This window comes from Stylophora pistillata, chromosome 12 (genome assembly GCF_964205215.1).
Source record: "Stylophora pistillata chromosome 12, jaStyPist1.2, whole genome shotgun sequence".
In the NCBI taxonomy this organism is placed as follows: domain Eukaryota; kingdom Metazoa; phylum Cnidaria; class Anthozoa; order Scleractinia; family Pocilloporidae; genus Stylophora; species Stylophora pistillata.
In genome coordinates, this window is record NC_142530.1 from 26,425,616 (window position 1) to 26,453,472 (window position 27,857).

The 27,857-nt window shown below is 36.5% G+C and overlaps 2 protein-coding genes across 4 annotated transcripts; both read left to right on the plus strand.

Moving 5' to 3' along the window:
- Nucleotides 1-10: 10 nt before the first annotated feature.
- Nucleotides 11-8,231, plus strand: LOC111336671 (proteasome activator complex subunit 3). Its single transcript, XM_022942799.2, has 12 exons — nt 11-167; nt 378-410; nt 522-584; nt 2,066-2,155; nt 2,454-2,520; nt 2,653-2,681; nt 3,469-3,534; nt 3,973-4,041; nt 4,215-4,282; nt 4,582-4,636; nt 7,355-7,441; nt 7,706-8,231. Exons 1-12 carry the CDS (start codon nt 144-146, stop codon nt 7,784-7,786), a joined length of 732 nt encoding a protein of 243 aa, XP_022798534.1. The 5' UTR covers nt 11-143; the 3' UTR covers nt 7,787-8,231.
- A 152-nt stretch (nt 8,232-8,383) lies between these two features.
- LOC111336669 (PHD finger protein 14) lies at nt 8,384-27,761 on the plus strand. 3 transcript variants are annotated; one of them, XM_088740611.1, is made up of 26 exons: nt 8,384-9,261; nt 11,316-11,450; nt 12,133-12,377; nt 13,318-13,391; nt 14,425-14,480; nt 15,134-15,240; nt 15,342-15,397; nt 15,885-15,996; nt 17,102-17,196; nt 17,461-17,509; nt 17,734-17,799; nt 17,918-17,986; nt 18,091-18,169; nt 19,140-19,184; nt 19,657-19,709; nt 20,627-20,705; nt 20,847-20,953; nt 21,661-21,756; nt 22,849-22,934; nt 23,349-23,480; nt 23,981-24,116; nt 24,369-24,437; nt 25,763-25,920; nt 26,271-26,325; nt 26,778-26,831; nt 26,983-27,761. In XM_088740611.1, the coding sequence occupies exons 1-26, from the start codon at nt 9,213-9,215 to the stop codon at nt 27,190-27,192; spliced, it is 2,472 nt and encodes an 823-aa protein (XP_088596737.1). In that variant the 5' UTR covers nt 8,384-9,212; the 3' UTR covers nt 27,193-27,761. The 3 variants fall into 3 exon arrangements, 2 of the variants coding, with proteins under 2 accessions (XP_088596737.1, XP_088596738.1); XM_088740612.1 differs by lacking the exons at nt 8,384-9,261; nt 11,316-11,450 and having other exon boundaries at nt 12,133-12,209; nt 12,310-12,377; XR_015993824.1 differs by lacking the exons at nt 26,778-26,831; nt 26,983-27,761 and having other exon boundaries at nt 25,788-25,920.
- Nucleotides 27,762-27,857: the final 96 nt, after the last annotated feature.

Below are 27,857 nucleotides of genomic sequence, written 5' to 3' on the forward strand. Positions count from 1 at the left end.
TTCCAGATAGACCCAGGATGCATTGATGGTTTGTCAGCGGTCTATTGTGAAAAGCCGCGAAATTGGCTGTTTTCGTAAGATTCTCATTTATAATTTCCATCTCTCACCATTTTCCTCGTGGTCTGTAATTCGCGAAGTTGAATATGAATAATTCGTCCAGAGGAAAGGTAGCTATATATTTTGCAATTTTTTTAGGGTTTTATGTCAACCATAGGCACGTGTCAGGCTCGTATGTCTACACTACTTTCCTTCTTCGCCGGCAATTTCTGTAGTTGTCTTAGCTTCGGATTGTTCATTAAGAAACTCTATGCATTTATTGTACTTTGAGTGTTGACTTTTTTTCCTTTGTATTAATGTTTCTTCTTTGCGAGTTCCAGCTTACCGATTTTCACGAAGCCGTCAGAAAGGAGGTACGTTTTTTATCTGTTTATTTGTGATCATATTCGCTCATTGCGCAGCAAAGTTTACATTTCTCTGATTCATTTCCTTAAGTCTTCTTCAGTATCTCGTTCCGTTTTCAGGCTGAAGATGCAGTGAAAAATTTCTTTCCAGACAGGGTGTTTGAGCTTGACAAGCTTCTTAAGGTAAGATCAATTTGTACTGATCTTAGGTGAAGTCTTTACACGTTATCTCTTGCATAGAGCCGAATTCAGTGTTTTCAATTCAGTGATCTTCAGGTATTTTTATCTTTGGTAACTGCTTATACAACAGAAGACGAATCGTGCTGTTCTACACTAAACACAGTTGACCAAAAGACAACATCTCTGATTACGATATGCACTTCTCATGAAGAGCGTGATCGAGCTAGAGAAGCTGTTTTCTCTCGGTATACCCAACCCAGTACATCTGTTCGTTTGTCTGTTTTAGAAAAAAAAAGGCATCAGAGTTTTTCGTTAGTAACAAATTAGAGGTGGTTTTTGAAAACTAATGAGTCAGTGTTGAGGTGATGTTATGATAATTGTTTCCAAGAATCAAATAGTATTTGTCAAATGTGATTGGTCACTTCAGCTCTGCCAAAAAAAAAATACTAGATTCACTTTGTTGGCCATAAGGCAACAAAAAGTTAAAAGTATCCATGAGAGTGGTGTTATGGATCAGCACAGCTTAAGGTTACCATGCACCTTCAGGGGTGTCTTGCGTGTAAGCGATGTGGCGCCTCCGGTTTAAACTGTAGATATCTAAACCTCTATATCGAATTAAAACTGAATAGGACTGGCTATCAGACTATACCAAAAATTTTTAAAAAAAATGAATTGTCGAATTTTTCAGGACTTCTAAATGCGAGCGCCCAAATCAACTTTTAAGAGCTACAAGTTAAAGGGAATTTGTTCGATTGCTCTCATATTTTGACACTAGCTAGTTTTACATAATTATAAGCAACAAAAACATCTGTCCGAATTTTTTATTCCTGAATACTTTTTTTTTCAAGAGCCATTTTTGTACTATCACTCCACATTTTTTTAATCCTATTTCAAAAATGTTCTGTAATTTTTAACTGAAACTGAATATGGCAAATCGCAGACAGCTTTTTTTAGCACTTTGGCCCCAGAAACAGAGGAACACATTAAATAAACAAAAAACAAAATTCGCTCTGACATGTAATGTTCAAAAGGTGATTCAGGCACTTACATTTAGAAGTTGTGAAAAATTTGACAATTAATTTTTTGTTCAAAATTTTTGGTATAGTCTGATAGCCAGTCCTATAAGCTTTAATTTGATATAGGGGTTTAGATATCTACAGTTTAAACTGGACGTGCTACATCACTTGCACGTGAGACACCCCTGAAGGTGCACGGTAACCCTAAAAAAATATCTTCTTCAACGTACAGATTTTCTTCCCACGATTTTATTATTATTATCTATTTATTCCTGCTATTCACACATTGAAAGAAAAAAAATACACAAGAACAGCCAAAGCAGAGGGCTTAAATGGCCTAAGGTCAGCAAAAGATGTGAAGATGATCACACTTCACTTACTGCACAAAGGAGCAGGGACATTGCAAACCAATTGATTACTTTCTACCATTCTGTAGCCTCTCTTTTATCAGACAACAATCTCTTTCAGTCCGACATGTTTGACAAGGATTCCATAGTCAGAGTACAAAAAGCTGTTAACATGCCAGTCTATAAAAATGATGCCATTATTGATGGAGAGGTGAGCTCATTTAAAAGTGACTTTGTCACTACTAAGCAGAACTGAGTATGGTTTTGATATAATACTAACAATCATGGATATGATTATTACTGATCTAAATCTATTCTTTTTGCTAGCTATAAATTTGTGACTTTGAGGTGATTAAATTTAACAGATCCAAAAAGACTGTCCTTCACCCTCTATTTTCATTAATGTTTAGTTGTAAAGGTCTTAGGGGTACATCTGCAAGCATTGGAACACTGAACTGTGGTTTGTTTTTAAATATTGTAGTGGTTAGTGTCTGTTTTAATTTCTGTAGCCATACAATAAGAAGAGAAAGGTGGTGGATGGCCATGATACTCAAACTGTTAATCACTCTTCACCATGTGAGTTTTGCTTTCCTTGGTTATAGTTAGATGTTTTGGTCTTTTAACTTGTGACCTTCTTCCTTCTTGCAGAAGCATACATTACTGACCATATGCCTTTTGTTTGTTTATACTTTCTTTTCTCCTTGTTAGCTTTCATTACCCATATTCCTTGCAACAAGGTAAGACTTTTGTGTAATAGAGCAGTTTCATCACCAACACATATTGGAGTAGATTCTAGAAAACAAAGTGATAATGTTCTGTGTATTTGTTTTGCATAAGCAATAATTAGTTCTTATTAACCGAGCGGGAGGTCTGTATGGGAGAATCTTCACCGAGGTCAAGATTCTCCCATACAGACCGACCTAGCTCAGGTAATATGATGTTTATTATATGGCTGTCTTATATGCCAATTTCTTATCTTCTTTGTACCTTTTTTTTTCTAGACCGGTCTAGATAGGAAAATCTAGACTGCTTTCAATATTGATTTCAGCCAATCAAATTCGTGAATTCGGTAGTTCCCAGTCCTTGTGAGACACAGCCATATAATAATAATAAATAATAATAATAATATGATATTTATATAGCACTATTTCTATCACTATTAAATAGTGCTGTACATTAGTGTTATAGATCACACCGATAAAATTTATAGAATGTAAAAAATCTCTGAAATATGAGTAAAAGAAACTATTAACTAATAAGGCAATCTGTAGTAGTGAGAGTAAAAACTGTAACTTATAATGAAATTAACTAATTTACCAGCTGATTAAATTAGCTAATTTACTAACCAACTATCCAGCAACCTAGCTAACTACTTAAATAACTAGTTAACTCACTATAATAATTGTACATTTATGTTATAAAAAAGGTTACTGAGAGAATATTTGGTGTTTTTGATCCATGTTACTGCATTATGTTGATGATCTGTTGAATGTAACAACCTTCTATTACACTCTTATTTTTCAGTATCTTTTGCAAGTAATTGAACTTCTGAAACCAAAAATCCAGACATTGATGGAAAAGTGTAATACTGTAAGTTTATAGTTATGTGTTTGAATGTCATGGGGGTAGTTATTGTATGGTTTGAGAGTTTTTTGCACAAACCAATTCTGCTGGACAACTTGTGAACCATTTGCTTTTAACAAGTTGGATATGGCTACCTTGAGTACTTTTGGGAGTGTCCTTTATTTAGTTATGGTCCCTTGAGGTAATCTTCTTCTGAGAATATCACATAATGATCTGTAGCCAAGTAGCGAGGGGGGGGGGGGGTTAATCTTCAAACACCAGACTAGAGACCAAACAAAATCATTATCTATTTGTATGCAGAAAGTAGAACAAGGGCAACTGAAACTATTAAAAATGCCTTGCTATTTAAAGTCACATGATAACTTGTTTGTTGGCTAATTTCTATATCATTTACTGTACATTTGTTTTTTGTTGTTTGTTTATTTTCTTGTTTTTGGACTTGAGGTGAAAATGTGGATTCAGTTACTAATTCCAAGAATAGAGGATGGAAACAACTTTGGAGTTTCTATTCAGGTACTGCAGAGCTCAATAATAGTAAGAAATAATAAGCTGTGAATTATGGCCTCACTGTAAGTCTGGAAAGAAAGGATTCGTAGCTTGCAGTTCTCAGCAAATACATATGATAACTTTGATCTCCACACTTTATTACCTGAATTTTCTTTTAAATCTCAATGGATACACTGAAGGAAGAAACTCTCAGTGAAGTACAGAGAATTGAAGGAGAAGCAGCCACATTTCTGGACCAGATATCAAGGTGCTCACTCAATTGTTTCTTTAGAACTGGTAAATAATTCAAGGTACAAATTTGAAAAGGGAGTAAGTTAATATCAAGGTGAAATAGTATTTTTTTAAAATTATATATTATTCAAAAGGAATTTCTTCATTTTGATGACAATAATTATATTAGATTTCTTAATCATTAATGGTAATCATGTGTCTTTCAACAATTGTTTCAATGTGTTAATTAGGCTGAAAAGCAAACCCCCCCTGCCCCTGAAAAAAAAAGACAAAACAAAACAAAAGATAGAAATGTTAAAAGGTTGTGACTTGCAGGTATTACATCACAAGAGGAAAACTTGTCTCCAAAATCATAAAGTACCCGCAATTAGTAAGTTGTTGATAACTCTACAGCAATTTTTTGTATTATGTTTCATTACCATTTGCCTTTGCCATGTTGCTGGAGGAGTCAGGCTTTTCCCTAGAGAACTAGCTTTGAGCTGTGGTATTTCTGGTTTGGTATTGATCAAAAGCAGTAGTCATTACAGGAGGATTATTGTTCATGGCCCCCAACTCGTACATTTCTATACTTTTGTCAAAGCCATTTTGCCAAGACTTCCACACTTTTACCCAGTTATTTTTCTGAGCATTCTCCTTCAACTCATCCTCGGAGACCCAGGGGCTGAGTGGATTTCAAGTTAGGGCATGAAGAGCCCCTGGGGACATTGTCTTGCAAGACTAGTTCCAAACGGTCGCAGTCGTTCTGCCATCTGATTGGTGCCAGAAAATCTTTGTGTTTTTCTGCTCAATCAGAGTGAAGTGTGCTTTAGAGTCCTTTCGTGTGTTTTAACACGGACATATACTTGTAGCCCAGTTGCTCGCTATGTTTGTTTGGACTGTGCGACAGAGATTTGCTTGAGGTGAAAAGTTTCAGTCTCGGCACACAACGTAAGAGAAATCGATCAGATTGTCTGCGAAAATCTTACCGGAAATTATACTGAATACTTTCGCAGATATCACTAGAGAACATGTTTTAAAGTTTGCGAGGTTTGTATACCACACGATGATTGCAGTCAGTGATATGTCGCTTTAAACGTTAAACGAGATTTAAGCTTAAATCTTTCTAGATTTTTTGCATAATTTGCTGTGACTGAAACTTTGCCAATCCCGTGAAGTTATTTCGTCGTACGGGCTACGCAGGTATGTCGAGCAACAGGCGCTTTCGCCAACGTAGCTTTCTACTTTCTCTGCGCGCCAAAATCTAATCTTAGTAGTAAAGTCGTTCACAATACGGCCAAGGTTGCAGAGAACGTTAAGTTCGTGGACGACCTCCAGCAAGTGCTAAGAGAAAGCTTAGCTGTGTTTCCGGTTAGCTAATTAACATCTGAACAAAAACTTATTAACGAGAACATCGTGGGAAGGAGAGATGTTTTCGGGCAGTTACCGAAGGGATTTGGAAAAAGCTTAATCTTTCAACTGCTGTCTAGAGTGTTGAAATTCTTGAGCTAGGAAGGCCACGGATTCTCTTCTAGTCCCTTGGTCATTGTCATTTCACCTCAGTCTGTCGATTGCTGAAGACCAAGTTAAATACCTTTGATCATTGGGAATCGATCCGATGCTGTTTTCAATGGGAAAAACAAAACCAAAGACCAAGAAATATTGGATGGAAAGGGCGGGTTTGCTTTATTGCAAATGTCCGCTTAGTAGTACAGGGTCATCTACCCACATCTAATAAGCAAATGTTTCCATGCTTAGCTTTTCTTTTTTTTCGAGGGAAGATGAGATTAGATTTTGGCATGCACAGAAAGTTGCGCAAGTACCAGTTGCTCGACATACCTGCGTGGCCTGTGCGACGAAATAACTTCACGGGATTGGCAAAGTTTCAGTCACAGCAAATTATGCAAAAAATCTAGAAAGATTTAAGTTTAAATCTCGTCTATCGTTTAAAGAGACATATCAATGACTGCAACTATCGTGTGGTATACAAACCTCGCAAACTTTAAAACACGTTCTCTAGTGATACCTGCGAAAGTATTCAGTATAATTTCCGGTAAGATTTTCGCGGACAATCTGATCGATTTCTCTTACGTTGTGTGCCGAGACTGAAACTTTTCACCTCAAGCAAATCTCTGTCGCACGGTCCAAACAAACATAGCGAGCAACTGGGCTTCAAGTATATGTCCGTGTTAAAACACACGAAAGGACTCTAAAGCACACTTCACTCTGATTGGGCAGAAAAACACAAAGATTTTCTGGCACCAATCAGATGGCAGAACGACTGCGACCGTTTGGAACTAGTCTTGTAAGACAATGTCCCCAGGGGCTCTTCATGCCCTAACTTGAAATCCACTCAGCCCCTGGGTCTCCGAGGATGCCTTCAACTCTGAATCAAAACATTCTGCTTTCTGTTCACATGTCTGCCATTCTCTTTTGTTGTGCTCTTGCTACTTCCCTGTCAATCAATTAAATTTAACTTTCTGTACCCATTTTTAACATTTTGTACTCAATTTCAAATGTCTGCATTGTTTGTAATTAGTTGACTTGTTCATGGCCTATAAGTGTGCTGAAATTTTTGCATGTATATTATTAGGTGTTAAATGAAACAACATCCTCTTGTGTTTGTTTTGCCATCTTGTTTATTTACCTTTTTTAAGTCTTCTTTAACAGCTGTAGTCTGGAAGCCCAGTGCTATGTGTTAAGAATATCATTTTAACCAGGAACAGGGTTCGTACGCATCTTGAAAATGCTTGAAAACCCTTGAATTTCAGGAGGCTGATTTCAAGGCCTTGAAAGTACTTGAATTTCATTTAGGGTCCTTGAAATTTCATTGATTTTTTATTGAACAACATCGAAAAATAACTGCTTTTGTTTTGCACCATCAGTAAACCCAAAACATAGATGTTAACAGAAACAATTTTCTTGGTTTTAAAAAAAATTGTCATTACATAAAGAACTTGAAATTTCTAAGTAGGGTCCTGGAAAGTCCTTGAAAAGTCCTTGAATCTTTGGCCTGAAAAAGTGTACAAACCCTGCAGGAAATTCTCTTATTTTCGTATGAATTGTATCTCTGGTTACCCCTTTAATTTCCATATTTTTGCTTATATTTTAGGATGATTACAGACAGGCTGTGATTGAATTAGATGAGAAGGAATTTACCAGCTTACGTCTCTGTTGCTGTGAGCTGCGAAACCATTATGTAAGAACAGTTTTAATATTTTTAAATTCTCTTTTTGTTGATCAACATTTTAAAGTTAAAGGCATAAGATGAACCATCTCAAATTTTGCTTACTGCACTAGCTCTCTGAAATTCACCAGATTAACCTTCCATGATAGACTAGCAGCTTACAATGATAACAGCTCAGCTGAACTTAAAACTTCTACTATATGTACAGATGTTTTAACAATAATTTTTAAGTTTGAAGGTTCTTATTATGTCTATGCATTTGATCTCCATCTACAGCTTTCTTTACATGACACCATTACAAAGAATCTCGACAAGATCAAGAAACCACGCACAAATAATGCAGACTCCCTGTATTAAAATTTTTTGCCATCTCTGATATGTCCATGAAACATTTCTGTATTCCACTGAAGAGTATTGACTCTGTTGTCACCAATAAACATAGTAAACTGGTACTCCTACATGGCAAAATATTCTATTTTAAGATACACATGTATTCTTAATTTTAACCATCAGTAGTAATATGTAGACACTTATGTACTGTACTAAGTAGTACCTCCTGCCATTTTCCTGCCTGCTAAACAAATTGTAAACTTAAAGTGAACACACATAAATTTGTTTGCAAAGTTTACTATGTGATTTTTTTTAAGGGTCTAAAGGAGTTCAATTATGAATCAGAGCATTATTGAGGCACCTTTGAGTAACTCTCAGTGGTGCAAACCAGATTTTAAATGAGGTACTTCATATGTACTTGACAGAGGAGTACTACTGTGATGAAGTAATAAAAAAAGCTTTTGGTGGAATATATTTTTCTATGCACCATGTAAGGTCCAGATGCACAGTATTACTTAGATAGAAACCCCAATACTTGAGCATATATTTTTTGCTTGAACCTCGTCTCCATTTACTCTTCAGTCCTTGTCTGAAAGCTGTGTCACTGGTAGGTATCATTGTTAACTTTTTCTTTCTCAGTTGACAACTTTAAGTCCACTGTTGTACTGGGAGACTAGGTTCAACTAGGGCCAGCAGTGGTCATAACTGAGCAGAGTCAGATTTCAGATCATGACAGTGAAACACTAAACCACCCCTTTTTACTGTAATTTTTGCAGGCTGGCAGTGTTCAGTGTGGTATTTTGTGACCAAGCTGGCAAACCAAAGATCAAAAGTATACTGACAGTTGGGACCTCTTCAGTTTCTAAGTTGAAGAGCATTTGTAGTAGACCATCATTCATTGTGAGAATTCGATGAAGTTAGCATGCCTCTCAGCTCCCTTGCAAGTACTCTCACCCAATCCCCTCAGAGGCCCCATCTGAAATAATAGCCCCCCAGGTGGCTAATTTAGGGCAAGGTCTTCAAATCTCACGCATTAAACCTGTTGCTGCAAACTTTTGTGTGTGTTTATTGATATGCGAAGAGTATAGCAATATTTTTGAGCAGCACAGAACATGGTCAAACTTGTAAAATAACTGAGTAAAGTAGTCCACCGACGCAGTTCATCTCGATAAGTAATGGTTTGTATTTCTAGGCCCGGACTGCTTGTGATGCAGTGCACATCAAGAAATATCTTTAAACCGTTGGTTTCAGGCTCAGAGACAAGACAAAGAATGTCGGGCCTTCATCAGCTTTCCTCATTTATCGGTGTTCACGAGCAAGACAACACACGCACGCGAGACGAAGGGAGTTCTATTTCTGCCCGTGTCTACTCTCGTGCGCGCGCGTTCCGATTCGCAGGTCACGCAATAGTAACTAGTAACCAGTCCCTTCGCGTAATTGATAGTCATTCAACATGGCGGATAAGGAACCATCCGAGAAAGACACATTTCTAAAGTCAATTTGTAAGTACTTTTTTGCCCATAAATAACTTTTATATAAGGGAAATAGTGTACACTGATTAAGTGGTTAATATAAAAGAAGTGAAGGGGCTGATCGATTCTGTTGGATTTTGTTGTGACTAAACGTATTTTGGACATGCATGTGTCAAAGCGATTGTACCACTGTACATTGCTAAACGGTAGAAAAAAATACTTGAACTCGGCAACGCGCCGCTATAGAATTGAATTGTCCGGTTATATGGTTATGATGCCCTTTAGGTAACGCAACCAAATAAGGAAGAGCGTTGTAAGTAATTGTGTCTAATTTTCCATGTTCCCCGATGTAAAGTGACAGCAGCCTGGTACCAAATTTACAAACAGTCGTGAATAACGGAAGCAGTGTCAAGAATGGAAGAGTGCAATTTATTGGAATCTGTCAGTTTTACATGATAGGTTCTTTTCTGATCATGAAGCTGAAACACAAGTTGTTTTCCCAACTTAAGCACACTTACTATTCATGGGATCCAGGATTTGACCGAAAGGAAACGCCAAATTTATTGGATTCGGTATTTGACTGCTCCTCTTGAGCTGGAAATTGCCTGGTAAAGGATAAGGGATATGAATCATTACAAAAGGGGAATCAACTGGGCAAACTGTAGTGAGTGTTGGGTTCATTGTGGCACACACAAAATTAGAAGCAGGTCTATTCCTACTGGATGGGATGTCAGTTGATCACAGGTTAACCACCAAAACTCTGTCACTGTTTGGCTTAAGTACTGTCTCACCTTGTCCTAAGGGATGTTTCTATTCAAAATTCATTCTTCATTCTCATTCATTCATTCTTTTTTATTCACACTTATTCTACTAAAAATAGAACAACGAGAAAGAGAAAAAGTAGAAAAAAAAAGGAGAGAGTTCTAACTATACATGAATTTACACAAAGCAGTGGAAAGAGTGTGTAGTAGCCAAAGGAGCCAAGCTTTCGAGTTGGCCAGTAGTCCAGTGGTCAGTGCGCTGGACTCTGGGTCAGATGGCCTGGGTTCAAGTCCTGGCTGGGGCTTGACATTGTGTCCTTAAGCAAGACGCTTCACTCACATTGCTTCGTCTTCTTGGATAGGACATAAAGCCGGAGGTCCCGTCTCCTGCACCTATCAATTAGTTAATTTCAGCAGGGGACGTTAAAGAACCCACACCATGAGATTACTGTGATGTGGTCTGGCCTGTTTACTGGGAATAGGGGGAGGGGGCATCTGTAAAAATTTCTCCTTTATTAATAATAAACTGCCGCCGGCAGTCTGGAAAAGTCCCTCGCACAGTGTTGTAAAGTGCATTAACGCATTTGGAAATGCGTTATAGAAATTGATCTATATTAATTTTAATTTAGTCCATTTTCACTGCATTAAGTTTTGCAGTGGGGAAGGACTAGAAAGGAACATAGGAACCATTCGTGCTAGTCCACCCTCCCACCCATCCCACCCCAGGGGAGGACATCCATCACACAGTAATCTCGTGTGTGGGAAATTAACGTCTCCTACCCCAACCCTGCAGGAGACGGGACCTCCATTTATTCATCCCTATCCGAGAAGACTAGAATATCTAACCATTTCTTGATGTTATAGAAAGGCAGCAAATTCTTCTCAATTATTTTAAGACCCTGAGTGTTGGTCCGGCCGGGGCTCGAACCCTCGACCTCCCGCACAACAGTCCAGCGCTCTATCCATTGAGCTAACCGGGAGGCGGTTATATTATTATTATTATTATATACTAAATAGTTAAAATAGTAAAATAGAGCTCTATGATAGGTTAAAGTTGTTCAAGATGTCTGCCTGCCAAGTAGGAAGAGTTTATATTCTTTTTTAAAGCTTTTTTAATTCAGTACATATCTGTCTTAGTAATCAGATTGGATTTTTCAATATCGATGGTGAACTGGCCTTCAGATACAAGATCAGTTTGCACATGAATGTGTGTACTTTTTGAAGTAGGAGACCTATAAATTTATTTTAGTTGCTTTGATGTTGGGAAATTATACTTGTGATATGGTAGTGTTAAATGCAAAGCATGTTTGTATTGATTTGCAGTAAATAGAGGTCCAAATAAGAGGCAGATAAAACCAGCAGGAAACAATTCTCTCCTTCAGTTGGCTCTTGGAGAGGACAGTGAAGACAGTGAAGAAGATGCAGATTTTGAGCTTAATGATGATGAAGATGATGAAGGTGTAGATATCTTTCTGAGTCCTTTGAGTTTCTTTGATTTTGATCACAATTCGAATGCATATCTCTCATTAGTAGCTTTTATGGCTACTTTTTTTAATCATTTTACCCCAATTTGTCGCATTTCTTCAATACAGAAGTCCAAATTTGTTGTTCAACATTGTCCTGAATTTTCTGTTCTTGCTAATTTTCTATTTTGTCCCTTTCAAATAACAGTGTCAATGGTGCGTGATAAGTAATGCTATTTTGTTTTGTATGTTAGGTCTTATCGAGGGAGACCATTCTTAGAGCGCTGTTAGTTTTATTGTGTTCTAAACAGAATCTATCAGAAAGAAAGCAGTAGTGAAAGCAGACAAACTAACAATAGTTGAAGCTTTTAACTCCTCAATATAAAATGGAGAGAATTTCTTTTCCCATATTTTCCACTTATCAATTCTATGTTTAGCAACACCATCTGCCAAACTTACTGACAACATCTGCCTTAACACGGAAGTGATCACGAGAGACTCTCATGATAACTTCCTCTCAGGTTGTTGAAATGTCAGTCACCGCTACTCACAACAGTCCTTCCCAGGACTACAGACAATCAGACTATACTATCGCAATGATTGATTAATGAATTGATCATTTGCTGAAAATCAAGGACAGTGAACTGCCCAAGTAGTAACTACATGTTATTTATCAGGAGGGTCTGGTTCAGATGAAGAGACTGATATCACAGAACAGCAAGATAAAGAGCAGGTCGCCAAAAAGGTACAAGAAGTAAGTGAAGATGATAATGATGAAGATGACAACGATGATGATGACAACGATGATGAGGATGAAAGTGAATCCTTGACAGCTGTCAGTGCTCTTACTGTAGGTGACTTAATAGAAGTTATGAAAGCCAAAACCAAAGCCAAAGCTGCCACCAGTCAGCCCAGCTCTGTGGTAAATCAATTTTAAATTTTACCAGCTTTATTAGGGTAATTGTAAAGGGGTGTCTGAGGCTAGCTGCAAATCCATATTTGATTTACTGGTAGTTTATCTTTATTGAAATAAATTGTTAGAAAAAAGTTTTGCTTATTCAGTTATTATTTATTGAACAAACGAGAAAAACAAACCACAAAATGTGTATGTAGTTAGCAAATGATATAATTTGTATACTAGGTAATCACATGATTTCGAGTGCAATTTGGAATAAATAAGCATGAGTAAATTTTTTCAAAGACTAACAAAATTGCATGAGCCCATAGGGCGAGTGCAATTTGTGGTCTTTGAAAAAATTTACAAGTGCTTATTTATTCCAAATTGCACGACAAAAACATGTGATTATCTATCAATAATATACATGAAAAAATATGAGGTCGCTTCTCATAACTAAGCAGAAGAAGAGCGCGCGCATCACGTGCAAAAATAATTTATTCAAACCCTGCAAGTGACATTGACCTTGACATTGACATTGACCAATCATTCTGACCAATCAGAATGTCTGGTTTGTTTCTTTCTTTGCACTGAATTAACTCTCTTCTGCACTGAATTAACTGAAAACTGCATTCATCTTAACCAATCAGGACTGAGAAATTTTTTCATGTATATTATTATCTAACAAATAGACTATTTCATGCACTTACAAAAGATCATTGTTTGCTCCAAACCCTCATGTATGGCCAAGGGATACTTGTTTGAATCTTTTGCTTACAAAATACTTGCAATAACTTGTGGCATGATATTGTAATTGATCCCCTGATCAACATACAAACAGAAAATTGTAAAGCCTTTTATGTGCCATTTTCAGAAGGTTATGTATTCTTCAAAGAGTCCATGATCATTCAAAGTATCTTTAGGAGTGAATAGGTTTACTAACCAGTTTTAACCATTTGTTCTACAGGCATCTAGTGAAGTTTCAGCTTCATCCAAGAAGGTAGACATTTTAATATGTGGAATCTGCCTGGATGATATTAGGTAAATGAATAATTTGGAATGACTTCAAAACTTTTAGCTTTTAGTATTTCTGCTTATGTAAATTAAAAGTCCCAAAAGTTGACTAAAGACATCATGATTTGCTCCTATGGTTGAAGGTACTACTTATTTTGAAGATTAGCCCACCAGGGATCAAAGTTGTCAGACTTATTTGTATTAGAGTGAACACGGCTGGATGCATCCATGGTTACCTCATAGTCAACTGAAAATTAAATAATTTCGAGATAAATTATTATTTACAATATTCTTAGTTGAAGCAACAAGCGGTTTCATAACTTACAATTTGTTTCTGAGTAGTTGGATCCCTTGATTCGCTATCTCAATGCCTTATCTTGATGCTTATGTTTACGACCGTTGATAACCAGCTTCAAATCTTGTTACATCAAAAATTGTTCCTTTTAAAATATAAGTCACATGACCTATTTTTCCCGCCTCGTGTAGTCGAGGTGAATTTACAATTACGATAATGAATTCTAATTCTTTGCTACGTGCGCCACTGAACATGCAAATCACATCATGCAGTCCTGTTGTTGATTTTTTTACTCTTCTACTTGTAATTAATGTGGAGTTATCATAGATACTTGACTTGATTTTGATTTAGATGATGTATATAATTACAATGTACAGAATATTTAAGATAAGTAATCATTGAGGTCTATTTAATTCATGACCAAACTAAGTTACAAGAGTACTTATAAACTTATGAGTAATAAGTTTTCAAATCAGATGAAATTTAAAACTTCTTGAGAGGAAAAGGATTAGGAAACAAAGTGAAGAATACTGAATGAAATCACTCATTTTAGAAATAAATTTTGTTCAGTGTGGTTCCCATTAAGTTTTCAATCGCTGTGCTTAGTGGGATTTTAAGCCAAAAACAGGAAGGATAACATCACTAGTGGCAAGAAAACCAGGTTTGCAAAAGAGCTGTTTTTACCTAATATACAAATAAAGTTGTGCACTCACTATTATGAATTTGAAGCTAACACAATCTTTCTCAAATGTATTTTAATACCAGTGATGAAGGAGATGAAATAGTTGAATGTGATAATTGTGGCATCACTGTACATGAAGGTAAATTTAAAAGATACATTATAATTGTCATTGCTTTGTCTTTGTGCACCTGGCCATTATTTAAATTCTAGAGGATGAAAAATTGGCGAGTCAGTCACAGTAAAATGATGTTCCCAGACTGAGATGTCTCTAAATAAATGAGTATGAGATGTCTTGTCATAAAATGTGTAATACATAATTTTAAATTTTTTGTAAATTTCATGCAATTCAGCTTTAGGAGGCTGCAATTTTGGAATTGTTTTTTTGTTTTATCATTTCTCTCTCCACACAGTTACATAAAAATGGTGAAAGGAAAAAACCCTTTCAGGTCAAGGAAAAGCTGTAAATTTTGTATTAAATTTTTGAAAAAGGGTGACTAAAAATTTTATTTTTACTTTTCAATTCTTTTATTTTCTGTCTTTTTTGCTGTTAAAATGTGATTTTGAAAAATTTATCCCTGAATGGAAAGAATACTTGGGAAAGAAGTTTGGATGAAAAACTGTAAATTCCATCAGAAATAAACTGATGTCTATCAGGGAAAGTAAGAATGATTTAAGAAATTTTAAATAGCAATTGGGATGTACAGTGTACTGGTAACCTGGGTTAAGTAAAATTACTCTGAAGTACCAATAAGCTGCTGCCTCGGCTCATTCTACAGAGTGTTATTGCAATAGGTTGCTATGGTATCAATGACGAAGATAGTGACTCAGGGAAAAGTAATGATACAGATTCTCCAACAGAACTGTGGTTTTGTGATGCCTGCAAACTGGGAGTTCAACCAGTGAGTAATCAACACTTTCATCTTCATTAACTTGTGTCATGCAAGGCATTTTTTTAAGTGTTTTGATATGTTTCTTACTGTTACTTGTATGTTGTTAATAGGATTGTGAATTGTGCCCAAATCTTGGTGGAATTTTTAAAGAAACAGACATGGGCCAGTAAGTTATTTACATTATTTACAGGAAGTCTAAGCCAAATCAGGGTTTTATGCAATCAGTAATGCTCAGGATCTCTCTGTTAAAATGAATTAATGTCCTTCCACTGTTAGTTTTTGGCCCCCTTACTGTTCACAAAACTCAAAAGGTTCAGCTAAATTGAGGATTGTTTAGGATTGGTTTTGTTAAATGAAGGCTAAACTTTTTTTAAGTAATCAGCCCTGGCCAATGATTTTTTATTATCATCCTTTGCATTGTATTATGATTCTTTTGTTTTTGTTCTGAAGGGAATGTGAGTTGTTAAAACAGTAATAGAATCCTTGAAGGATTGTATAACTGTTAACTGAAATGATTAAATTTACTGACAAAAGAGCTATTTACTTCACTCATCAGCGAGCAGGCTCTTTGCAGCATACAGTATCACTACATGAACTGAATGAATGTAAATCACTTAGTATCTAATGTCCTTTGAATGTTATTTGTCTGACAGATGGGTTCATTTGCTGTGTGCTCTTTATACCCCAGATGTGGCATTTGTTAAACCTGAACAGCTTCAGTGCGTCACATTATCAGAGGTTCCTCCCTACAAGTGGGGTGCTAAGGTAATTGCAGCACTAGAAAGGTCAACATAAAAATATGCTAATGTTAGATCTTTAACATGATTGTAATAGTCAGGGCTCGACACTAACACTTACCCTATTTCCAATGGAAAGTAAAATATATTAATGGAAAGTAAAAATCGAAAATTTAGCGAAAGTGCTTTCCCGATTTGGCAACTAAATTTTTAGCAGACATGGAAAGTATTTTTTTTTGTCTACTAGTCCTAAGAGTATTAAGAATGAAATGATAAAAGTACCACACATTATTAGAGAGCAATTACTCGTTTGCAAAAGCAGAGTATTCTCCATGCTCAACACGCATCGTTTGATGGCCGCCATCTTAGATTGTAGGCGGCATGCTGTGCAAATTTGACAGAGGAAGCCTTGGTACTAAACTGGTAGTGATTCATCCGCCATATTGAATTCGCCAGGTTCTTGCAAGTACATAAAGTGCTGCGGCGCGCGTAGAGATGAGTTTGTTTGCATTTGGATTCACTAGGAACGATAAAAACGACAAAGAAGGCGGCGAACAGGGCAATTCTAATCAAGGTGACGAAAAACAAGTTAGCAGCGACGTGTTGATGTCTGAAACGGCTAAAGAGAGGTATGATGGGAAAAGAAAGCTGCTTGCATTGGCCGTGGATTCCGGAAAGAATGGCAAAATGAGTTCAGTTGGCTGGCATATAATGAAGTCGAGGGAAAGATGACCTGTAAAATTTGTGGGGAATTTCCCAATATAGCAGACAAAAATAGCTCGTTTTTCAATGGAAGCAACAGTTCTCACATGGCTAATATTAAAGGACACGATGGAGTATCTATTTTCTACACGTTATTTGCCTGGTAACTGAATTATGTGGTCCCGCATTGTTTGGAAAGGAAAGTTTAACCATGGAAAGTAAAATTATACAATTACTTTCCACAATGGAAAGTAGTGCCAAAAGTTAGTGTCGAGCCCTGAATAGTTCATTGTTTAAAGGAGTGTGATCACTGTGACAAAAGATTGTGACTGTGTCAGTGAATGTACTGGTAGTTCTTCCTGTTGATAGGACTCTGATGGAAAATTTCTGGTTTGATATATTGTTTCTTTTTCTGCTTTTTGCCTCCATAGGATTGTACTCTCTGTGAAGATGAGAGGTTTTGCAGGACTGGGGTGTGCATTGAATGCGATGCTGGAATGTGCAGGACATACTTTCATGTCACATGGTAGCTAGTACACTGTGCTACAGTGAAAAACTGTCTTTAAGTTTGGAACCAACTTTTAATACCTCTCATTTTAGCCACTTTAAAATGGTTTTTTGTTCCTCTATATTTCATACAAAGTTGTAGGTTGATTATAAAACCTCTGACAATATTTTGCTGGTTATTATTCAGGTATCTCAATTATATCATTGAAGAGACTGGGCTTCTTTATTTGCATTAAAGATCAATGTTAAAACTACATCAAATGCTTATTTTTATTCTTATTAGTGCTCAGATGTATGGACTTTTGTCAGATGTTCCAGAAGAATGCGATGAGGTACAAAAACCATATTATTTAAAAATACTTCAAAGAGATAAGTGCCAAACAAGTTTGAATTTCATAAAAATCTTCAATGCTAGTTAAAAGAATTATTTTTAAATGCATTGTAAAGGCACATGAAGCTAACAATTCCTAGATGATTATAGTATATTCTTAGACATGGAAAAAATGGTGGTGTTTTGTAGGTTTTTGTTGTAGTTCTGCATACTTTTTGTTTGCAGGATGTTGCAGATCCTCTATTTGCACATTGCAGGCTGCATGCAGATAAAAAAACAACTGCAAACAGGGTAAGATCACACCAAAAATTGTGAAATTTGCTGCTATAAATAAAGAGCAAACTAAATTCATAATTAGCTCAAGCAAAAAACTCAAACATCACTTACATGTTGCTTTCTCCCTTCATAGAGGCGCCAATGGCTAGCATACCAGTCACGCTACAAAAAGGCTGGTGAAAGGCGGTCAGTAGAGGACAAGGTATGTTGCAGCCATTACCCTTTTCCTACAATGCTTAACTGTTTGGGTGGTATGAAATATTTCTGAAGGATGGATTGAATGATGAGTTTCTTTCTTTTTGACAGGAAAGAGTTAAGCACTGTTTGGATACTATCCGTCAAGAATTTCAGGCAAAACGAATGAAAAATCTCACAAAAGTTTTCAGTAAGTATCCCAAAGCAGAGTCTGTGCAGTATATGTATTATCACAAACAAGTGTATAGTTATGTAACACAGGCAATTATATTAAAGATGAGAGAAATGTCCTCATCAATGCCAAACACCATATCTGCAATGTATGGGAGATTTTCAAAAGAAAGGTATAACCCTTTGTCTCATGATGTAGTCACTGCAGATGTGATCACATATTTAGACAAACAATTATTATTATAGTTCTTTTTTTAAAGCGCTATTTACCACAATGACATATCACAGCCTATTTCATAATACAATAAATTTGTTTTTCACTGAGACATTTGTCATCAGTGCAATACCTCTGAAGTTTCATTGTGGATGGAAGAAGAGTTGTATATTGCTTGAGGGCTCTCCCAAATCAATGATTGGTCTTATTTTTCAATTACAATTATCTTGATGAAAGGAAAATACAAAATTTGTATAGGTAATCGCATGATTTCGAGTGCAATTTGGAATGAATAAGCACCAGTAAATTTTTTCGAACACTAACAAAATTGCATGAGCCTGTAGGGCAAGTGCAATTTGTGGTCTTTGAAAAAATTTACAAGTGCTTATTTATTCCAAATTGCATGAGAAAAATCTTGTGATTATGTATTAATAATATACATAAGAAAAATACGAGGTAGCTTATCCATAATTATGCAGAAGAAAGTGCGTGCATCACATGCAAAAATAATTTATTCAAACCCTGCAGGTGACATTGACCTTGACATTGACCATGCAATCATTCTGACCAATCAGAATGTCTGGTTTGTTACTTTCTTTGCTCTGAATTAACCCTCTTCTGCACTGAATTACCTGAAAACTGCATAACCAGTCAGAACTGAGTAATTTTTGCATTTATATTATTAGTGTTGTAACTTTATTTACAAGTAATTTGAAATTTTTGTTCTTTAAATTTGTTTTTTTTTTTTTTTTTTTAATATTTTTTTTATTCAAAGCTCCCTCAGAAAAAATTCCTCGACTACTGAGCACATGTCCTGGAGGTGAGAGAAGCCATCTACATAATGGCAACATCATTTTCAATCCATGAGTTTTTCTCAATGAGTTAACCTTAATACCTTTCAGTATTACCTAGTATTTTTACTTGTTATTTGTATTTTGACTCGCCCTATGGGCTCGTCAAAATATGGCACAATTCGTAAATATACTCAGCAATACTACACAAATAAACGTCTAATAAGATGTATATATGGTCTCCCTTCACAAAATTAAATTATAATTGCAAATGAAGTTTTAATAAGGTTGTGTTTAATGCTTCATCAATTTCCTTTCTGCACAAATAGGAGACTGATCTCTAAGCAAAGGTTGCTCTATCATTTATAGAAGTTGGACATTTTAGAGCAGGCTGACAGAAACACATGGAACTTACGATTTTGACCCTGTCTATGCAGTCAGCCAGGTCAATCCAAACACATATTAGTAGCTGATATTTTGTACTTTGAATTACTTTTCCAGCTTGTCGCCAACTTTTCAAGAAAGCGCAACTACTGGGCTACACCACAGGACAGGTACTTTAATGATAAGCATTGAAAAAGCTAGGGTTAAACCACAGAATTGATGCAGTAATAATTAGCATTGAAATATCTAAGGATAAACCACAGAATATGTGCTGGGAAGACTGATTACAAGATATAATGGTACAACAACTTTAATGAGATAGGGCCAGCTAGGACAGCCGTGATTAGTTGATGATTAGTTGATGCGTGAGGCATGAATAGTCCAGTTGTCAGTGCACTGGACTCTGGGTCAGATGGCTCGGGTTCAAGTCCTGGCTGGGGCTTGATGTTGTATCCGTAAGCAAGACGCTTCACTCATATTGCTTTGTCTTCTCGGATAGGACATAAAGCCAGAGTTCCTGTCTCGGCAGGGGACATTAAAGAATCCACATCACGAGATAACTGTGATGTGGTCTGGTCTGGTTACTGGGAATGGGGGGAGGGGGCATCTGTAAAATTTCTTCTTTATTTATTGTAAACTGCAAAAGTCCCCCGTACAGTGTTGTAAAGCGCATTAGAACATTTACATGGAAATGCGCTATAGAAATTGATCTATATTATTATTATTATATCAGAGTTAAGTACCACTCATGTACACACACCTACACAAAACCAAAAAGCAGAAAAAAACTGAAAATTGGAGTAAGAAAGCAAGAGTAACAGCAAAGGAATTAGGTTGGTGGGACAAGATAATAGGGCTGGACAGGTGACTTTCTAATGTTTCATTAGACTCCTTCTAGTCAGCTGAGCTCATAACACAACATACCATTCCTTCCCCAGAAATGAAATGTGAGTGGGAAGTGTCACGCACTATTCACAACATGTGAATAGAAAAACAGAGAGGTCAAACCCCACGGCTTTTGTAGTGTAATTTTTTCAATCACGGTGTTGCCTTTCCTGACATGTGGGAATTTTACTCCATCTTTTAGAGTCAGAGTGTCATGAATGTTCGTCGCAAGTGGTTTGTTCAACCAGCTCTCACCAGCGAATTTGTGAACTATTACCATGGTAACATCATTGTTTGTTTCCCTGAAATCTACAGTCTCCCATTATTGTCTTTATTCCAAGTGTAACTTTTTTTGTTCTTAAGTTCCTCTCTTTCTTGCAGTCATGGTATAATCGCTCCTGTTCATGTATCTTCTTTTCCAGATCGTAACGCCCGATTGAAGGAGATGCAGGAGCGCCAAGACGAATTGAGGTTGAATAACAAGCGATTGCAGCAAGAGGAGCAAGATTTAAGAGAAAAGTATCAGGCGGTAAAGCACTTGATGTAATGGTTTTTTAGAGAGTTTTTGTCATGTAAACTTGTGTTGCCTGGCCATGAGTGTTTTGTCAAGTTTATAAGATCAAAGTTTGGTAATCATGAAAGATCTGACTTGGTATGGTTTTGAGCCTTTGTAGAAAAGGGCTTCATCAGACATGATGAGGGTACATTGTTTTGTGTTTTTCTTTTCATCAAATAAGGGTACATTGTTTTGTTTTGTGCTTTTCATCAGATATCATGGGGGAACATTGTTTTGTTTTTTTCTTTTCATCACATATGATGAGGGTACATTGTTTTGTTTTATTCTTTTCATCACATATGATGAGGGTACATTCTTTTGTTTTATTCTTTTCATCAGATATGATGAGGGTACATTCTTTTGTTTTATTCTTATCATCAAATATGATGAGGGTACATTGTTTTGTTTTATTCTTATCATCAGATATGATGAGGGTACATTGTTTTGTTTTATTCTTATCATCAGATATGATGAGGGTACATTGTTTTGTTTTATTCTTTTAAATAACATTGAGTGAAGGCAGCATCATTAGAGTAATTAAACTTACTTGAACTCGCGAAAGAGACACACTTTAAAAAGGAACCCCTTCAAGCACTGTGGAAACATTCATTATTTAATTAGTATTACTATTCACTTTATTTTACTTTTAATTTTTTAGTTGTATGTCTTTTTTTATGTAGTTAACGGAAACCGTTCAACTTCTGGCTGAAGACATCCAGGAGAGGAGAGATGATTCATTAGAGCTTCACCATGTTCTGTGCAAGCTGGCTGCAAATGTAGGACAACACAGTTCATGTGTCTTATGATTCATTAAAACTTCACCATGTTCTGTGCAAGCTGGCTGCAAATGTAGGGCAACACAGTTCATGTGTCTTATGATTCATTAGAACTTCACCATGTTCTGTGCAAGCTGGCTGCAAATGTAGGACAACACAGTTCATGTGTCTTATGATTCATTAAAACTTCACCATGTTCTGTGCAAGCTGGCTGTAAATGAAGGACAACATAGTTCATGTGTCTTATGATTCATTAGAACTTCACCATGTTCTGTGCAAGCTGGCTGTAAATGTAGGACAACACAGTTCAGGTGTCTTATGATTCATTAGAACTTCGCCATGTTCTGTGCAAGCTGGCTGCAAATGTAGTGCAACACAGTTCATGTGTCTTATGATTCATTAGAACTTCACCATGTTCTGTGCAAGCTGGCTGCAAATGTAGGACAACACAGTTCATGTGTCTTATGATTTATTAGAACTTCATCATGTTCTGTTCAAGCTGGCTGCAAATGTAGGACAACACAGTTCATGCGTCTTATGATTCATTAGAACTTCGTCATGTTCTGTGCAAGCTGGCTGCAAATGTAGGATAACACAGTTCATGTGTCTTATGAGTCATTAGAACTTCACCATGTTCTGTGCAAGCTGGCTGCAAATGTAGGACAACACAGTTCGTGTATCTATGATTCATTAGAACTTCACCATGTTCTGTGCAAGCTGGCTGCAAATGTAGGACAACACAGTTCATGTTTCTTATGAGTCATTAGAACTTCGCCATGTTCTGTGCAATTTGGCTGCAAATGGGGGACAACATAGTTTATTTAGTTGTTCCTTCTGTACTTGAAAAGGATACGGAAGTATTTTTAATTTTTTCCTACAGTCAGGAGCAAGATGAAGCAGAATTTTTTGTGAAGAGGACATACCTCTGCTTTTCATCATGAATACTGTATTTTACTATTTATTTGTCGAATCAAGCGAGAAATAAGAGTCAAAGCTCAATCTGTAGGTTATTTAACCAATCATTTCTTTAATTCTAATAACTACTGATAACATATCAACTGTTTTGTCTGTTTTTTTTTTTTTTTTTTGTAGGAGTTAGCCAGGCCGCCCTTATTAGAGCTCAAGAAGCCCAAACACTCAGCATTGCAGACGAGGATTAAGTCACTTAAACTGAACGTGTAGGTCAACTCGGTAGATTTGATAACGTTGCTAAAACACTTATAATTTGGATATATCAACAAAGTTGAAATGGTAAATTAGCCACCGTAATGATTACAAAAGCTGACGTTTCGAGCGTTAGCCCTTCGTCGGAGCGAAGATTCGCTCCGACGAAGGACTTACGCTCGAAACGTCAGCTTTTGTAATCATTACGGTGGCTAATTTACCATTTCAACTTTGTTGATATATCCAAATTATTTCGTTACTCCCACCGACGCAGCCCCAAACAGTTTCTTTCGAAACTATCAGCCTTTATTCATTTGCTAAAACACTGATGAAAGCATGAGCATTAAGCACGTTGTGACAAATTTAGTTGTCTTTTTTGGCTCCCTTCACTTGATCAGCAACTGTATTTGTTGTGGTTTATATTCCAGTTGTGCGACGTGTAAAACAACAGAAAATCAACATCAACTTGTACAGTGTGACACGTGTCATCATCATTATCATCTTGGATGTGTCGATCCACCTCTAACACGCATGCCCAAGCGCTCAGCCAAGTGTTTGTGGTAAGTTATGAGAGCAATAGTTTGTAGACTGAGATGGGAGAGGATGGTTAAGCTTCTCGATGTTTCAAATGAAAAGTGTTTGATATCCAGGTACCTTTGTATCAATTGTATTCTCACTTCTACAACATGCTTATTACTTCCCTTACCTCTAGTGACGAATCCCTTTCAGCAGTCCTTCTAAGGACCACTGTCATCCGCGGTTTAAAACAACGCCATCAAATTTTGTCGTTGTTGTTCAATTCAACAAAACATGTAGCTCTACAATCTTTTTTATTTTGAAAAAAGTTTGCGAAGTTCATCTTTGTGTGTTTTGCGTTAGTTATGAATTGAAAATTTCAGTAGGTGGAATTACTGATCGGAGGTTAACTTTCTTGTGAGTCCTCTCTCTTAAAGAGAGCGATGTCGTGAGAAACGAATACAGTTCAGGAGGTTTGGCCAAAACCTTGGTTTGAGTATTTCTGCACTGAACCATGAAAATTATTTGCATCTTGTGTCAACAGGCAATGTTCGGAGTGTGACCCAAGTGAAGATGATGGAGAAATGGAAGTAGATCCACAGGACACCACACCCATCTCTCAAGCACGCCACAGACGAGTCATCAAAGAGCCAAGCAAATTTACTCCTGACAAGGGAGAGGTAAGGCTTGGTACTCATAAGTGTTGTTTAATCATACTCTCGTTTTCTTATTTGTTGAATTATTACAATCGAAACTTTTTGCTTGTTTTTAGTAGCAGCGTAAGGTAATTATACACGAGTTAACTTCGCATAGGGCAATGTCTCGAAGCCAATAACATTGTGAGTGAACTTGACAGAATACTCTGGTATCTGGACAGTTATCGAAAATAGTAGTCAACACTAATTACATCTGGTTTTCCTCTTTTCTTTAAGGCAAAAAAGCGAAAACTGAAGACAGCTAAACGGAAAAATCCTACAGCACAGACTGAGGATGTAAGCAAGGTGAGTGTTTAGTGATTTGGGTTGAATTTGTACATGTTTCTTTTTTTTTTTTTTTTTCATGTTCTCTCAATTTGGTGTAAAATTTAATTGTATTCTTTTTCGGTATGATTTCAAAATATGTGTAGAAGAATTATGTCCCTAAATATATGTAGGAGAATTATGTTCATGTTGCCCAAATTCTCACTTGATACTGTAAATATTGATCAATCAATCAATCAATACTTTATTTACCCACGTAGCGTCAAGGAGCTCATAGAGCCCGTTCAAAATACGTACGTACCTCTAAGATTAAGAATCTAAAAAACCTAATACATACTGTCAAAACCTAATTGATTAGAAATTAAAATAACTAACAATTAATATTAAAATTTAAGTTTGTACAGTAAAATTCAAAGTCACTTATCTTCAGGTATAAAATGGTGAAGCAATAGCTTAAATAATTTAAAATTAAGATTAAAAATTAAGTTTGTACAATGAAATTGAGAGTCACTTAAATACAAGTATAAAATGGAGAAGCAGCTAAAGTTGATGTATCAGATACAATGAATATATGAAAGTTCATATATTTTGAACTGCGGTTATAGAAACGTATGATGCACGATCCTCGCAGTAGAGAGCGCTATTTATGCAATAGCGAAAATCAGACCTTAAGAAAAAAAAATCAGGCCTGATTTTCGCTATTGCATAAATAGCGCTCTCTACTGCGAGGATCGTGCATCATACGTTTCTATAACCGCAGTTCAAAATATATGAACTTTCATATATTCATTGTATCTGATTTATCATCACGGGTTTATTGCGAATCAACTTAACGGCCTGCTCCCAGTTGGCTTGTTAGCTCAATAGTCCCTTTTACAGTTGTGGGCTTGGTGGCCAAGCCTTTGAACAGGAGTGAGGCTAAGGGTGACCTTGTTGTGATAAAGACCTGTATCTAGTTAGCATGATAACAAAGTAATTTGCATTTGAAAAGCAGCAACATCTGTATCATAACAAGGACACCCTAAGCCTCACTCCTGTTCAAAGGCTCTGCCACCAAGCCCACAACTGTAAAAAGGACTATTGGTAGAGCGCTGCACTAGTATCGCAGAGGTCAGTGGTTCGAATCCCGTACAGGCCTGATTTTTTTCAGGTCTGATTTTCGCTATTGCATAAATAGCGCACTCTACTGCGAGGATCGTGCATCATAAAGTTGATGTAATTGATGCAATTACAATGTGACTAAAGCGAACTTTAACAATTAAAGGAAAATTACCAAAACTGTTCTCAGACAGAAAATATGATTAGCGTCCTAACAAGTGATGGTACATTTGATTTGTGATATACAGAAACCTAAACTATCTTCCGACTCAGAGGCTGCACCAAAACGAGGACGGCGTCCTATGAGGAGAGATCAAGAAGCTACAGACAAAAAAAAGAAGCCAATGGATGTGCGGACTGAATGTAGCGTGTGTAAACACAGTGGAACCAATGTTAATCTTGTCAGGTATAAATCATAATTGTTCTACCGTTTTTCCATGAGGACTATCAGGGATTACTGTATGTTCCACTTATTTATCTTTGTCTCTTTTATTTTCTTTTATTTTCTTTTTATTTTTTTTATTTTCTTTTATTTTCTTTTTTTTAATTGTTCTACCGTTTTTCCATGAGGACTATCAGGGATTACTGTATGTTCCACTTATTTATCTTTGTCTCTTTTATTTTCTTTTATTTTCTTTTTATTTTTTTTATTTTCTTTTATTTTCTTTTTTTTAATTGTTCTACCGTTTTTCCTTGAGGACTATCAGGGATTACTGTATGTTCCACTTATTTATCTTTGTCTCTTTTATTTTCCAGGTGTGACAGTTGTCAGCTTTGTTATCACTTTCATTGCCTTGACCCTCCAGTTAAAGTAGGTAGACTGTGATGGTAAAATAGTTAAAGTACGTTGACTTTGATGGTAAAGCAGTTAAAGTAGGTGGACTGTGGTGGTAAAGTAGTTAAAGTAGGTAGACTGTGTTGGTAATTCACACAAGGTGAACTGACACTAGTTTTCCTTGTCCACTAGTTTACGAACAGTTCAAGGAGGAAAAAAACACTAAGTTGCAAGAAACCAGTGATTTGGTGTAACATAACACGATATGACAGGAGAAAAATGAAGCTGGAAAAAAAGCATGATAGAGAACTCTACATAGAGGCCTCAGAGCCCATCAGTTATTTGACTCATAGTTTCTTCCATTACATGTCAGCCACAAGTTGCTGTGTGTTGATAGCTTTCTTACTTTTATATATAGCCCCAACCGAAGACTCCCACACCATATCCTTTTCCTGTGGGTTCTTAGCTTTCTTACTTTTATCTTGTAGGCTAACCCCAAGACTCGAGGATACCAGTGGGTATGCAAGGAGTGCGACGAATCAGTAAGTCCTGATTCTTTGTCTTTGTCTTCTTATCGGAAGAAAACCGAGAAAACGCAACTTTGAGTAAAAAGGTACTTGTTTGAGTCTGTGAAGGTGAATTTTATAGCAAACTAGGGAGTTTACTAAACCTTTTTCACTTTTTATCTTTGAGGAGGGGGAAAGTGAAGAAGATGTCCATGTTGAAGAGTCGAACTCTACTGATGCGAAAACAGACAAAAAATCGAAAGAAGAGAACGATAAACAAGAAATCAGCGAAACATACACAAAGAAAGGGGAAGAAAACAAAGAAACCAGTGATGATTCTGCAGATAATTCCTCAGTAACGAGCCCCGAGCAAAAAGACAAGAAAGTTAATTTATGAAAGACTTGTTATTTACCAGAGCTCCATTTTATTTAACTTTATCAGGAGAATTTTAGAAAAATCTATATATCTTTGAGAATAAGAGCATTGTTGTCATTTAGTTTGTTAACATGATTTTGATTATTAGGTTATTTTAACAATGATCACATCTAACCGCCCTTGTAGATTCCAGTAAGAAAAGATCCTTATAACAGAAAGGAAAGCAGCTCAAAGTGGTTGATACTTCTGTTCAGCGGACCACTCTTGAGTCACTGACATGTGCTCGTATTAACAGGGTGGTACATTGCATCGCATGCTCAGTCTTTAGCTTGGGATTTTTACAGGTAGTATCATCCTTAGTTTCGGTTTCTGATCAAATTTATTCCTTACTCTTAATGGCCCAATTTTCCTCCGTGTATGTTATCGTGGTTGATATCAAACATGTAGAGGAGGTGCGAGTAGGCCAGAAAAATTTGGACTCGAATCAATCCTGGTGCATGTTGTTAAGCCGTATGGCAGCTCCTGAGCCGTTTTGTTAAGAGGCGACCCCAAGGTCCCGGAATTGAAATTAAATAGTAACTGTTCAGTTAGATCATATTCTCTGCTTGTTTTTCTGCTCGGTAATCAGAGAAGAATTAGTTGGACGTTTTGCCCGTTTTTTTTTCTTTATTGTGTCACGTTTTGCT